We start from the raw sequence: 14,773 nt of genomic DNA, 5'->3' as shown, positions 1-14,773 counted from the left end.
GTAAGCATCCCGCACGCAGACCTTCTAGACCTTACGGGCGGTACTTTTGACTAATACCCGGCGGATAGCAGGAGAATATTGTTGGCTTAACAATAAATGAGGCCACGCACTTTGTTTCATATGCAGCCTAGTGAGTGAATAAGATCAGTAGTGACTATTAGTTTCTCCCCCAATATCTACGAAGTAAGCCCGGGAGCAAGAGAGGAATCGTCCCTCCATATGGAGTGTCCGTGGTTCAGACTGCCGTGTCATTGCCACCTCCCAATCTATCACAGTATGATGAATCACATCGACACATAATTGGCACTATTATTAACTCTTTTAATATATTATTCGTCATTAATTAAGTACGTAGGTAGTATCATTTGATGAAAAATGGGGTGTCTAAAAAATTCCCTCACTATTAGCAATTTCTATTATGTATATCTTTTTTTTCCCTTTCTTTCTTTATTTTAATTTCTCATTGTTTTGCCTTTAGTCTTTGACATTTTGCCTTTCCTGCAGACGCCGTCGACCAGATTTGCAATATCAAAACACATAGACGATGGGTCCTTGTTTTTAGGCTTCACAAGAGAGTTAAGCGGCTATTCCCCACCAGGAGATTTTCGCTGGGAGCTTCTCCCGCTTCGATTGTGGACCTCGACCACTAGACAAAGATGGGATCGATTGCATGGTGATTGTTCCGACTATCTGATCTGGCTACAAAATTGAGCACGTACGTTTGGGACATTATATGAAACGGTCGCTCGAGACATCACGATCCTCTAAGCGATGATGAATAATTTCAATTTGTACAAATTAAAGAAATCCGCCTCCCGGTATTTCCGGAAGAAGCGTTCCGTGAATTTGTCACAAATGTGGTAGAAATTCTAAAATAGAAATAATGAGAATGAAGTGTGGTTGAAAGATTGGCGATTAAATTTGCTCGTGGTCACGGCGCACCTCGGGCGAATGTTCAGAGTTATGGTTGGCAGACAGAGTATGCGGTCATGCAGGATTTCAATCCCAAGGAAACGAGAAACACTATCGATGACTATGTATTTAATCTCACGATTGAATTCAGTCGTTGGAGTAATTGGGGTTCAGTTCGAAGTGAATCTCGAGAGTTTAGTTAAAACTTACAGTTAGTTACCCTCATTCACTATCTCCGTGTCGATACTCCGTACGGGGGAGTAAAGAAAGGATGGAACCTCGCCCAACTTGCCACTTGTGAGATTTCCATGGAATATTGAACTAGTCCCATTAAGGTATGGTCGCGCAATACCCTCTGCACCTCGCCCAATGTGGCGGTCCGATCACGGCAGTCTGCTCCACCTGAGGAGCCGATGGCCCGCTCATGGAAACTTCCACGGAGAACGACGACCAGGCGGTGTGGAGTGATCGTATGCATGGGTTGATGATGGATGATACATCGGTTTCAGTAGGCGTACGGAGAGAACTCCGTACAATCAACATCGTTGAACTTGACTCCTCCAAGGGTCCTTGAAGATTCGACTATGGTGAATCAGGAAATAATCCGCTGGTTTATTTAAAAGCTTGGCTTTTGATTCTCCCCTGCTGGGTTGCCTTACTCGTCCTGGTGTCCTAGCTTCTTTTTTCCCTTCTGTCACAGGTGCTACTGTAGTATTGCGTATTGGGGATAGCTTATACATGAGCCCTAAGATCATAAGGTATTTCGTTTCATTTTTCTGACCTCAGCCGAGGTTTGAACCGATTCCGAATATCGACTGTTCTACGACGAAACTTTGTTCCTCATCGACTGACCGAGTACGGTTCACTGACGATACCATCTTCATGTGGAATACAGCAGTGATTGTAACACCAGCAGACCGTTATTCCCATTTCTGGTCTCGTTCTCTACCCCAGAGAGCGAGTACATACTACAAAACTGTACATACATGGGTCCATTGACAACAACACCACCACCGCCGGTCAATAAACCCTACTAGCTAACCGCTACGTGGCAGGGAATGGCCAGTTTTCTCAGCCCAGAAAGAAAAAAAAAAACATCAGTGGCTGGTCCAAACAAAAAACAGTTAACGAGATGTACTAGATACCTAGTACGGTAGTACCTCCCAACTAAGTCACTAATTAACGAAGCTAAACGAGACTAACCATCATACCAACTGAAAATCCGCCCCTCACCCCTAAGGAACCCAAGTCAAAAGTCAACTACTGCAAGTTTCGCTTGCAGATCGTCCACTTTACTAGTCCCCCGTGACCGTTCTTATTTTTCTTCATTCCGCCGAATCCGGGACACGGGCATTCTCGGGTTCCAGGGCTGCTTCTTTCCAGGGTTTTCTCCTCCCTCGGCACTTTTACCACTTTTAACCTATGAAGGGTGGTTTTTCCGGTACAGACCGGAGTAAAGCCGAACAAGAAGTGGAAAAGTCTGGGTCGGTCCCGTTTCACCTCACGCGGTGAGCGAACCAATGGCACTTGGTCTGAAGTTATCCGCAGCTTTACGAGAAACGCCACAAGCGGCCACGTCCATTCTGGTCGTTTTTCCTTTCAGGGGGGCCAGAGCATGTTACTTTTGCTACCTATCCAGTACGGAGGACAAGCAATCTGGATTGCAGAGATGACATAAGTGGTAACTAATTGAGAGAATTGAGTTTGTGAGGTTGGTCAACATATCGCCAATCTATACCGAGTAAATTTGCATTGTTCTTTTTTTTTTTTTTTTTTTTTTTTTTTTTTTTTTTTTTTTTGGGACACTAGGACTTGCAGCGTAGCATTCGTGATAATATTTAGTTTACCTTTTTTATTTTATTTTCAATTTCTTTACACCAGAATCCCGGGACAGCTGGTCATCAATTTAGTCCGTTGGTGGCTTGACCGCATGATGACTTCTGGCCGTGCCCGACGATGCAAAAAAGAATGAATAATGAAATCCCAAATCTGACAAGATATCCGAACCCTTCGGTTGCCTCACACGGTAGTTGACAAACGAACAACCATGGGATTCCGTGGAGATACAAAATAGAATCTTTTTTCTAGAAGGCGTCACCCTTCAGCCTATCTACGTGGTCACGCGTCCTCAAGCCACAATATAGACAAAGTCGATCATTGATCTATTACACTTTCATAACTCGATCTCCTGTAATCTTAAGCATAAATTATCATCCTGGTATATCCTTATATCCGATATGTATATTTCCATATAGGGAATATATATTGGTGAATGATCTAGATGAGGAGAGTTACATTGATCATCACTGAACACGAATCAATTATCAACTGAATTGAATTGAAAGAGAATTCCCGTATGTCTATGCATACCTACCTATGTATGCATATATTTCGTTTCCCCCGTCCTAGACATAACATATTCTACGATACGTATACGATAGCACGGATTTTATACATCCTTGTGAACAAACCTCCATCCCAATACCAAACCCTCAGCCTCACCCTCTATACAATGTAGAAAGAAAAACCCCATAAGCGAACCTAGATAGAACAGATGCTACAGATACCAAGAACCCCCCAAAAAAGCCGCATCCAAAATAATTTACGGAGCACCTACCTATCATTCTCTCGTCCGAGAATCCAGCATCCAGAACCCCAACCCGGCAAGCGGGTACTCAATGGATTCCTAAGTACTCCGTACTCCGTACGGAGTACGGTATCCATTTACCGAGCCGAAGAAGAGTCGTCAAAGACCATGGCACCACATCCGCCAGTTGATTTCAGATTTCAGAATCGACCTTCCCCCTTTGGAGCTTAAACCCAACACTCGGTTTGTTTTCAGGGGTAAGTGAGTTTCATCTTCAACCTTCTTTTTTGTCATATCTGATATTTTTAAATAGAAAAAAAAAAAAAGTCATGTGGTGGTATCGGCTCGGTTAGAAGGGGAGGGGAGGAAAGAGGGGGAGGGGTATGGGCCAAGTCCGATTGTGCAAATGTTGCATGGGGGTTGTACTTCCGTACCTGCAGAATTGAGACTGGAATCGGTTAGATTGAGGTGTTTACTTACTTTCTGCGAGCGGATGGGATGGATAAGCGGCTTTTGGGAATGAGCCGTTGTGGGGACTTTGTGGAGCTTGGAGCTGAGGATTGTTTATGTTGAGATGGGAGAGGAGAGGGGGATGGATATGTTGGGTTGGGTTATTTGGTGAGTTTTTGTTTGTCTTTTCTCTGTCCCTCACGCTCTGTGTGAGTGAGTGAGTGTGGGTGTGTGTAGGGGTGTAGGGGTGTAGGGTAGGGTAGTGTGGGAGATGGGATGGATAGACTATGATCTGTCTCTGTGTTGAATTTAGTACTTGAGGTTAGTAGGTTGTAGGTTTTAATATGGGCTTAATAGTTGATACTACATGGTTTGGTTTGAATTATATATCTGGATACGTTACTTTGTAGCTACTACTACTGTTAGTAGTAGTAGTAGTACTCTGTAGTAGTGTGGATGTATGGAACTTTTATGTGCAGAATAGCGGAATAGTGGATCCAGGGAAGTAAGTTTGCCAGTTTTGGCTTGAGATTTTCTAGAATGTCTGTCTATCTATCTGCATACCTTGAAATGGTAAGTATACAAAGTAGTAAGTAGTAAGTAGTACTTAGAATAACATAGCTAAGTATATCCCTTCTTTCGATAGGAGATATTGAGAATCCGATTCCCAGCACATACTCTCTCTACCCATACATTCCCCTGTAAAACAATGCATACACGAATATGCAAGGAATACCCAGAGAAAAATGACGCACGTCGTTCTTATCTGCAGGCAAACACAAAACCCAGATCCGATAGCCATGCAGTGTACAATGTACGTACCAGGTACCTCGGCGCAAAGTACAGCACCAGAAAGGGCTTGTGCGCAAGGCTAACGACGCGATGCAAGGACGGTTGCAGCTGGATGCGTGCCGCTGATAGGTTGGGGACACACCTTCTTGCATCGGACTTATCCGCGGTGATGTAGGTGGTACTCCGTATGTATACTTATGGGCCGTACTGAGTAGGGCGTATGTGATCTCTCATGTGGATGGTGCTTTTTGTTGCGAGGCGGTGCTTTTGATGTGCCGGTTCTTCCTGGTTATGTACTGCGAGGGTCGGGTGTGTCTGGTTTTCTGTTGTGATGATGTCAGTATAATGATTGACTTTGATGTGAGGCTGTATATTCTTATTCTCTAGTCGAGTCGAGTGGACTTGGGATTGAGATGCTGTACGTCGTGGTAACTACAGGGCTTCGCTGGCTGATTGTGCTGATGTTTGTCTACTCTGTAGGTGTGACAACTCGATGTTTTCCGAATCCAGATCATTTTGCAATAGCGGTTATAATTAGAAGAGGAAGAAGATAGGTTTGGCTCAGCATTGTATCTATATGGACTTGAGAGGTAGTGTGGACGTGGTAGTGTTCAAACAATTATCCCGTCCTGACGAATTGATCAAAAATATTCTATCTAGGGTAACACTTTAGACCACGCCAATAAATCCCCCAAAAGTATGACTCGCATTGGCAAGCGGCATGTTCAACATTCTCTTCATTCCCTCATGTATAGTCCAAGATGGACCCTCACTCTGTCCATTAAACTGATATGCTAAGTTGAGATCTGTGACAGTGTAGGCAACTGGATACATTCGAGATAACTCTGGAAGGCGATCTGCTTCTCGCTGTGTTCCGCTGCAAGGTAGGATTTGATATTTAGGGAGTGCAGTCGAATGCCTCGGTTGTGATCCCGATCGCTTCCTTAATTAGTACATTGTGACATGTCGAATCTGGCGCCTCACTTTGTTGCGCCGTTTGGCTGACGATCTACCAGTAGCAGGGTATAACTGTCGTTTCAGCTTCAGGTTTGCCTGCAGACTAATATCATACATCGTGAGATGTGTATGAGAAGAATAAGATACCATCATTTTGATATGCTACATCCATACTGTGCAAAGTTTACTGTGATATAAAAGATCAGAAAGTGAAATTAGATATATGATTTCGTAAATGTACGCCCCAGTGCATGACCACTTAGCCCTGATTTCGGTCCGACGTATACTCATCTTCGCCGCCATCGAACCCCACATCAACGATAACGGGCCTCTCTTCCTCCACGGGGTGGATGGCATGCTCCACATTGACCTTTGGACCCTTGAACCACTTGTGGGCGTCTACTACCCACCAGATGCTCACCGCCAACATTGGAGCGCCCCAGACAAGACACGTCCAATTCATCAGATCCGGTGTCAAATCATCCCCTGTTACACTGGGAAGACACAGAATGGGCACCATCAGCAGCACAAAGAGTACGCCCGTTGCTCCAATGTAGGGACCAAATGGCCCCAAGTGCCATGGTCCCCGCCGGAAACGGTTCCCAACAAAGAACACCCGGATGCAAATAGGGATCGCAAAAGCAACGAACTGCGCAATGGCACCGATAGAGAATAGAGCGCCAATTGCTACATCCCCGGCGAGGATCAAGAGGCACATAAGGATCCCGAGGACGGCGTTTATGATGACAGCGTTCACGGGTGTTTTAGTGCGACTGTCAACCTTTTTCCATATCCTTGATAAAGGGAAGCAATCATCGCGGGCATAGGCATATGTGACTCGCGATGCGGCTACCATGCATCCCTGGCCCATCGAGAAACCACAAATAATAGTTAAAGCGAGTATTCCCAGGGCGGCTTTTTGTGGCATCACCTGCAGCAAGTATGATGCCCAAGGCTGTCCGAGATCAGAGTCTATCACCGCCTCAATGTCAAGAACGGTGTAAGCGACTACAAGCTGCAAGAACCAGCCCATCAAGCCCCCGACGCCTGAGGTCATCACGATGGCTCGCGGAGAGGCGATGTTTGCGTTGGAACACTCCTCACTCAGATGGAACGGAGAATCGTACCCGGACATGGTCCAGATCACACCGACAAAGGTCATGAGCACGGCAACCCCATCCGGAAAGTCGGTTAAATTAGTGATTGTCCCCCATACTTCCTTTGACGGGGTGAACTTGGGTTCATTCTTCGTCCCTGCCGGGATGGCAATGATGACAGCAACGAGGGCAAACATGTTGAACGTTGAGCCCCACGAGTTGAACTGCGCAACCCATTTCGTTGGCATGCTGCTGATTGCAGCGTGGAGTATCATGATAAGTGTGGTAAGGAGAAATGTATGCCAGGAAGTAGGAACGTAGTCCGGGTTCTCTATCGACGCTGCAGCCAGGATCATCGCAGCCAGTGAAAAATCCACTGACGGTGCCGCTGTAATTTGTCCAATCCAGTTGGACCACCCAGTGATCCACGCCGCGAATGGTCCATATCCCGGAGGTGCGAGTACTGCAGCGGCATAGTAGAGGCCGCCACTGGTGATGTTAGTTTCAAGATAAGAAAACCAGAACGAGTGTTTGGAGGACGCAAAAGGAATTGAGATGGATGTACCTTGTTGGCATCGCCGAACACAGTTCAGCCATTGACATGGCAACACACTGAATGAAAACCATGGCGATGATCCAACCCCAAACCATGCCTGCCGTTCCCGCATAGCCCATTCCTGGACGGATGTCAGCCCGTTAGAATACCCTCGACGTCAGGATAGCTACCATAATATATTGTGCTTGCAAAAGATGGGAGCAGCCCAAGCACAGCAAAGCTGACGCAGAATGTCGTCCATAGCGAGAATTCTCGTTTGAACTCCTGCTTGTACCCCAGGGCTACAATGACCCTCTCATCGGCGTCCATTGCATGGTCCGCATAAGGCACGTCGCCATTTGGTAACACCGTGGTTACTGGGTCATGGTCCACATCGGCATATACCGACCCCTTCGAGGTAGCCTTAGCTAAAGGCGTCGACTTGCCCACGGAAGACATGGCGACGATGTCCTTCTGTGCAATTGCGGGTCGATTTAGATCTTGATAATTTCTTAGGCAGGCAGACAGTTATCCCTGCAGAAGCGGTGGATATCAGAAAACCAGTCATTCCAAGCTGATCATGGAATTGTCGCCGGGGGGGACCAAAAGTCTGTGACGCTGCCGTGCCACAAATATAGCGTTTTAGTGGTAACTTCAACGGTGAACTGCCGAAGAGGGGGAAAGAAAAGGACTTTATATGCGACTATGTCCCGGACTGGGGTTGCGTAACGATAGTTATATCAAAAGTAGCCATGCACTCTGCACGGGGGGGAAGTGTATCCACATCCCCCCGGATAGAAACCATGATGGGTGAGACGCATTCTCTTTGGCTGATGATAGTTCAACCGATAATAGTAATCTGCGAATGACATGGGGAGGGTGAAGCTGGGAGAAACTTCCTAGGTTGGGGGGTTACTTTTGCTTGGCATCTGGTCACACTCTCTTCTGTATGCAGTGGCGTAGGCCATTCATGTTGCAGCAGCATCGGTCTAGTACTCCGCTTGGATCGCACAGCTATCTAAAGCTTGGCGCATGATCCATACTCAGCAGGGTAGTTTCAGGCGGCGCCATTTCAAAAGAAGGTTGGTCACATAGCTTCGCCCTCTCTCGCTCCAGTAAGGAGGCCGAGACAAAATGCCAGGGTTTCTTATCAGCTCGAAGTGGGTGGCGTCTCGACGGACGAATGTTCAAGCTCTGATAAGAGGAGGAACTAAAAGATAAAGGAATTACGGAGGATTTTATTCGACATGATAACGTCTATTAATCCGATCAGTGTTTATTTGTTAAAAGCATATTCTTACTGCGATAGAAGTAGGCTGGACCTGCCCTTACGGGAAACCCTGACCGTGGATGGATTTTGTCACCACACTAGTATCAACCATCATTTGACAGATATATCAATCCCTATATTTACCAGGACTGTTGGCTTTGGACTCCCCCGACATGCCGGAAATGCAACTGATCACCGGAGGTCCACTTGCAGTACCTAACGGTGGTATGGGACTATCCCAAACAGAAACAAAGGAAGTGATAATTAAGGAGGCGTGTCTATGTGCTGTCACAATTCATCGCTGCTATTCTACACAGTACAGAACCGACTCCTTCCTCCACTATATAGCTGATAGGGAGCATATGCGCAAACATAAGAAATCCCTGCGAGTAGGACATGGTTGATTAATCGTACTTCGTAAGGGAAAGTTTAGAAGGGCTACATGATTGTTAGCATGGCACATCAAGAATTGGCAATCCTAGCTGGAGAAAACAGGTACATACGTTGTCCTCGGGGGCAATGGAGCGGTCGAAGTACTCGTCAAAGAAAGGAAGCTGACGCAAGATATCGTTGCGGACACGGGGAACTTCACCAAAGAAGAAGAGAGCGAAGACACCAGCGCTGGCACCGAAAGTGGCGGCAATCTGGGCACTGTAATCGCAACACGGTCAGCACGATTCGAATAATGGAGCAGAGAAACCCGCTGAATGGCAGGTAGATAAGAGGGAGTATAGAACAGGTGGTACTCACTACTTGGTGGCAGCGCTGGCGGTCACACCGTGGAAATTGAGAGGAGTAGTGTACCTGGAGACCATCAAGGATTCGAATTAGCAAGCGTTCCTCATCACCCTGGTTGCGTTTTCAACGATTTTATTGGGCTCCTCTGCCGACCGGTAACTATGGGGGTCCCAACTCTGGCGATACGGCGTGGGCTGCCTTCGTTGGCCACACGCTCAGAGCTGAAGATGGATCAAGAGACTGTTTCCAAGACCAAGCCTAACCCAGAGTACAGGTACAGCCCACTATCGTGATAGAATATTGTCAATGGGGAGTTCGAGGGATCTCACTTGGGAGCGAAAGGAGAGCGGTAGGCACCAGCAGTCTGGGCCGCAGCACGACGAAGGGTCTGAGAGAACTATAGCGACAAGAATTGTTAGCAATTGGTGAGTTTCATATAGTTTCTCTGCTGACGGCCAGTCTATGGTGCGATTGAACATCCCTCTCATAACCTGAGCCTCCGCAGAGTGAACGGACTTTGAACCCAATTAAAACGTAAAGATTCCAAATCTGGATATACATACCATCTTGTCTATAAACTAAGAAGCAAGACCTAAGCAAGAAATGTTCTAATAGAGCGGTGATTGACAGCAGCAACTGAGATTCAAGGCAGTCGTAGAAAACCGGGAGACTCCGCGACGTTCACAATGCTTGCGGCAACCCGATAGCCAATCATCATCCGCCAATTGACCATCACGTGAATCAACTGGACTGCCGAATCAGAGCCTCGCTTTTACATTCGAGGTCAACGGGGTTAGTAGTTCGAGTTCCTTGTATACAATATCAGATTTGGTCACTATGTACTCAATGTAAAAACTTTCAAGATATCTAAAAATACAAGCTATTCCATTTTTAATCCCCCCCGGCCCTTTTCTTTGCCTATCAAGGTAACTAGGTGGCATCAGGGCATTGCTTCTACAACCTGTACACAAGACTTCATCCTCACTCCACGGGCAATGTAAAATGATAGCTTTTTGTAATCTGTATAGGTACTAAGGAGACACTCGCGTGTCTGATACAAATTATGGAGGAGCCTGCCGACAGCACAACACTCGCCCTAACGCCGCCGGAACCAGGAGACCAATGTAAAAATGGAACGAGATATATGAAGGGCATCATCAATACCAAGATATAGAACAGTTAAAACCTTACAAATCCAATAGAAAAACCACGTGAAATCAACGCGAGCGAAATGGAGGAGGAAGGAAGGAAGGAAGGGAAAGGTCTCGAGAGAAAAAAAGGGGTGAAAATGAATATAATAACTGTACAAATGATTCCTCCGGGTTCATATACCGTCGACTAATCGACCTTCCCAGTTGAGCCGCCGTTCAACAGACCTTCTTTCCCATCAAGGTGAAAGAAACCATTGCTGCCGTTAGCGACACCAAGAATGCCACCGCGGCCGGCACGCCGGCCCCTGGCTCGAGCCAACAACGTCGCGCCAACAACCGAGAAGATCAGGATGAGGACAAAGAGGATGGGGTGGTTGACGATGAAGGACCGAGCGAAGAAAAAGATAGATTCAAAAGTGCCGACAGTGGACTTCGGTGTCAGCTTAGGGGAGTTGGCGATCACAAGTGGAATAGTTTCGAGAATAGAAGTACGTGAGGCCAGGATGGGAGACCCGCTCGAAGATGAGTCCCAATACCGTCGGTTCTGGTCGGATTAGTATCAATATGAAGACAATGACCTTCTTCCGCCAATGAGGCACTTACATCGTGATCGTTGATGATGACTCGTTCCCCATTTGCCACATCAATACCATAAGTATTTCTCAACCACCGTTCCCAGAAGTCGCCGTCAACCCAAGCGAAGCCGACCTGTTTCTTGTCATCTTCACGGATTGTGATGCGCATGTTTTTGGCAGCTCGCAACGCGCGCTGGTCGTTACGGTCATCAGCCTCCTCAATGCGGAGCTGTTTGGCGTCCCGAAGTTCTGCCCGTTCCAATTGGAACAACTGAACCTGCTTGTCCATCCATTCAAGAGCTGCGCTCTTCAGCTCCCTCTTTGACTGCAGGAATTCGTCCGAGCGCCCCCGGCTTAGAATTCCGAGAACCACATACCTACCATCCATGATTTCCCGAGCATTGGAGGCGGTAAGTTCGGGGACGATGGGTAACCACACAGTACGCATCCATCCCAAAATCTGTCGGAAGTCTCGCATGTCCTTGGGAGCAATCGGAGTATAATAGTTGGCTCGACCGTCTCGGACAACAAGAAGCCGGGGCCATGTTGAAATCTTGAACCGTTCAGCCAGGGCTGCGCTGTTAGTCTTCACAATTCGTCCATGGCCGATCAAGCTAAGAGTTAGGCGCTCCAGAGCCTCAAAATCCTCAGATGTCGTAGCGTGGTCGTAAAAGTACAAGAAGATGACTTCTTCCTTCTCCTCCAGCTCCTTGAAGGAAGTGGCGTCGACGTCCTGCACACCCAAGCCAACGTCAACTGCCTTCTTGGCATAGTTGACTAGATCGCCTAGGCCCCGAAGACCGTTGTATTCGACCCTCTCACCACCTCGGAAGAAATACATTGTGGGAAAGGCCGATACATGAGCATCTTTGCAAAGTCTGGGCTCAGCGTCGCAGTTTACTTCTCCGACATTCAGGACATTTTGCATTTCCTTGGCCATTTGCTGCCAATTAGGGGCAAGTGCCTGGCAATGATGACACCATGGGGCATAGAACTTAATGAACCAGGGATCCTGCGTGGTCGTAACAAGTTTCTGGAAGCTCTCGGCGGTGAGGGGAACAGATATTCCTTGAGGGTTTGCTGGACCCCCTTTCGGTTTCGTTTTGGTCTTCGACGTAGAGGTTTTCTCGGAAGACGGATCCTCGGCGGAAACCTGCTCATTGTGCTTTTCACCAGCCTTGGCGCCTGCCTCGGGGTCCTTGTCTTTAGCAGCAGGGACCTCTGGTTCAGCCTTCGTATCCACGCCCTTGGCGCCGGGCTTCGGTAGGTTGACTCCCTTCGCAGGACGAGACCCAGGCTTGATCGATTCAAGTTTGTCTTCAATGTACTCGCTCAGACCCTCCATGGATTTCTTTCCAGTGAACTCCTCCACCCTTTCACCATTGTGATACAAAGAGAATTGCGGGAAGTACTTCACATCCAATTTTTTGCAAAAGTCGCCATAGGCCTGGCAGTTCAGCGATGCAAAATGGAAATTGTAGAAGCCATGGAAGGAGTTCAGAGATTTAGTATCGGATGGTTTCGAAGAGGACGAGGCCAAGGGATCCGAAGTCTACCGTTTGTTAGCAGGCTTGAACGAACACACTTCCTAATGGGCATAGCCACAGCACTTACATAGTAATACTCATAGAGTGTCTGCCACGTAGGAGCGATCTTTTGGCAATGCGGGCAGGCAGGAGAGAATTGCTTAATGAACCTGGTAGATGTTAGAGCTGGCATCTAGACACCGAAGTGAGAGGGAGAGTTCTAACCAGTAGCCGTCCTTGACGGTTTCTTCGAAGTTATCAGGCGTCAAATCTTTCATAGGAGGTACTTCAACACCGTTGAAAGTAGTAGACAGGGTACCCGGGTCGACGGGGTCGTCGGCTCTCTTCACAAGTCGGCCATTTCTGGATTCAAGGACCTTGTCGGAAGGAGAAGCGAGAGTGGGGATAGAGAATAAAGAGAGAAGCGAACACGCCAGCAAGGACGCCCTCATACTGACTGCAATTCAAGGTCTACGACCTTGAAACGATGCTTTCGAAGAAAAGTGAACGTAAGAACAAAGGGCGATTGCCAAAGATATCACTAGTGGCGCATGAAGACCTAGAACGAGTGTCCAAATGCGGCTCGGTGGCCACAGCAAGCTGGGACAATCGCCGCAGAGAAACCGGTTGTGAAACCGAAGCAGGCGATCGTATTCAAATTGAAGAAAAATCTGCGGACAAATCCGCAGGACCTCAAGACAAAGGATGGTCTCGAATGCGGGTGAGAATGGGTAAACCCCCTAAGCGCGGAGAGATCGATAAGTTTAGTTCCCTTCAGATGAAAGTGGCCGGAACGTCCTGGTGGAATCTCTGTTTCTCCGCCTCCCGACGGAACCTCAACTTCGCTCCCGAAGTCAATGACAACCTGAGATACTAAATTACATGGTCTGCCATTGGCCCTGATATCCATCACCTTTTTGGGTCAATTCTTTCCCCTCTTCTTCTCATATATCCTCCGAATACAATGCGGTCTACATTCCGGTTGCTGGCCAACGTCAAGCCGGCCCGGTACCTGGAGCCTTTCGCTCCCACCGGTATCACCGGCCTTGTCACTCATCCCAGTCCCCGCCCAACTTTGATCTATCTCTACACAACTACCCTGCAGAAATTGAAGGCCTTCCCCGAGTCTTCTGTCTATCGCCAGTCCACTGAGGCTTTAACCCGCCACCGCTTGCAAATTGTTGAATCTACGAAACCTCCTGGCTATGAGGCTTGGTTGGAGCGCGTGAAGAAGGCAATTGGTACCGAGCCTGAGCGGTTCGCCTCTCTCCTTCGCCCAGATGGCTCGTACGCGGCAGCCATGCGCGGCGATGGAAGCGACAATCCCCGTGGTGAGGAGTGGGACGGAGAAGCCCTCGAGCCGACCAGTGAAGGCCCTGCCCGTACTCCAGAGGAAGAAGCTCGGTGGCATCAGGCTATCGAGGACTCGATCAAGGCAGAGAACGAGTCTGATTTCCAAACTCATGCTATGAAGTGGGAAAACGAACCCGCTTTGGAAGCAGAGCAGTACGTTCATATGTTGCACTTTCTTGGGAACCCAAAGCTAACAATTAACCTCAGGGTTGCCGAAATCGAGAACCAGATTGGCGCCGGCCTTCTTGAGGAGGTTATCCAGGTCGCCGAGGGTGAGCTGAAGCTCGTTGACGAGATGTCCAAGTCCAAGGTGTAAGTTCCCGAAACCTGAGGAGCATGATCATGCAAGGAATATGCTGACGTCCCACAAGTTGGGAGGAACTAGAGGAAAAGCCCACCCCTGGCCAGTGGTCCTACTTTGAGCGCAAAGACTCTGCATAAAGGCTGACCCCAATGAATAAAAGACTTGTTCATTTCTATGATCCTTAACCCCACTTGTATTTATTAGCCGATGCGTGACAAATGGAAAGGAACGCTATCTTGTCGAAATTATATCCATTATTAGAAGGTTCATGTCTTTATGCCCTATACAGCAATCAAGTCCAAGGTTATCTAGGGAGCCTCTTGCGCAATAGACGAAGGTGGTTGATCGTTGAAGCATGGAACACTGTAGACAATGTTAACAGCCACGCTGCTGTATGTTTGTGGGCATTGCGATCACTTTAGCGGATGCTTAGAATGTGTAAATTTAGAGGATAAATATTACAGAGGATACAATTGGGAAGTAGCATTGTGATAAGTTTAAAATGGAAATCCTCCATGAATATCTT

At 47.6% G+C, this 14,773-nt stretch overlaps 5 protein-coding genes across 5 annotated transcripts; 1 reads left to right on the top strand and 4 right to left on the bottom strand.

The window, feature by feature from the left end:
- Nucleotides 1-4,573: 4,573 nt before the first annotated feature.
- Nucleotides 4,574-4,927, bottom strand: BDV38DRAFT_262823 (uncharacterized protein). Its single transcript, XM_032056140.1, has one exon. The coding sequence runs from the start codon at nt 4,891-4,893 to the stop codon at nt 4,633-4,635; it is 261 nt and encodes an 86-aa protein (XP_031908008.1). The 5' UTR covers nt 4,894-4,927; the 3' UTR covers nt 4,574-4,632.
- An 859-nt stretch (nt 4,928-5,786) lies between these two features.
- On the bottom strand, nt 5,787-8,220 carry BDV38DRAFT_262820 (amino acid permease). The gene is made up of 3 exons (XM_032056139.1): nt 7,522-8,220; nt 7,361-7,472; nt 5,787-7,284 (listed from the first exon to the last, which is right to left on the bottom strand). The coding sequence occupies exons 1-3, from the start codon at nt 7,787-7,789 to the stop codon at nt 5,958-5,960; spliced, it is 1,707 nt and encodes a 568-aa protein (XP_031908007.1). The 5' UTR covers nt 7,790-8,220; the 3' UTR covers nt 5,787-5,957.
- A 209-nt stretch (nt 8,221-8,429) lies between these two features.
- Nucleotides 8,430-9,981, bottom strand: BDV38DRAFT_262817 (cytochrome b-c1 complex subunit 10). The gene is made up of 5 exons (XM_032056138.1): nt 9,902-9,981; nt 9,668-9,735; nt 9,351-9,404; nt 9,104-9,251; nt 8,430-9,038 (listed from the first exon to the last, which is right to left on the bottom strand). Exons 1-5 carry the CDS (start codon nt 9,902-9,904, stop codon nt 9,030-9,032), a joined length of 282 nt encoding a protein of 93 aa, XP_031908006.1. The 5' UTR covers nt 9,905-9,981; the 3' UTR covers nt 8,430-9,029.
- Nucleotides 9,982-10,207: 226 nt separating this feature from the next.
- Nucleotides 10,208-13,343, bottom strand: BDV38DRAFT_262813 (putative disulfide isomerase). The gene is made up of 4 exons (XM_032056137.1): nt 12,816-13,343; nt 12,679-12,760; nt 11,093-12,616; nt 10,208-11,033 (listed from the first exon to the last, which is right to left on the bottom strand). Exons 1-4 carry the CDS (start codon nt 13,040-13,042, stop codon nt 10,677-10,679), a joined length of 2,190 nt encoding a protein of 729 aa, XP_031908005.1. The 5' UTR covers nt 13,043-13,343; the 3' UTR covers nt 10,208-10,676.
- Nucleotides 13,344-14,683, top strand: BDV38DRAFT_262811 (complex I NDUFA5 subunit family protein). Its single transcript, XM_032056136.1, has 3 exons — nt 13,344-14,096; nt 14,151-14,255; nt 14,315-14,683. Exons 1-3 carry the CDS (start codon nt 13,555-13,557, stop codon nt 14,382-14,384), a joined length of 717 nt encoding a protein of 238 aa, XP_031908004.1. The 5' UTR covers nt 13,344-13,554; the 3' UTR covers nt 14,385-14,683.
- The last annotated feature ends 90 nt before the right edge of the window (nt 14,684-14,773 follow it).

The sequence above is a fragment of the Aspergillus pseudotamarii genome, assembly GCF_009193445.1.
Source record: "Aspergillus pseudotamarii strain CBS 117625 unplaced genomic scaffold BDV38scaffold_95, whole genome shotgun sequence".
In the NCBI taxonomy this organism is placed as follows: Eukaryota; Fungi; Ascomycota; class Eurotiomycetes; order Eurotiales; family Aspergillaceae; genus Aspergillus; species Aspergillus pseudotamarii.
The sequence above is the reverse complement of the archived record's forward strand: the minus strand, read 5'-3'. Positions and strand labels throughout refer to the sequence as shown.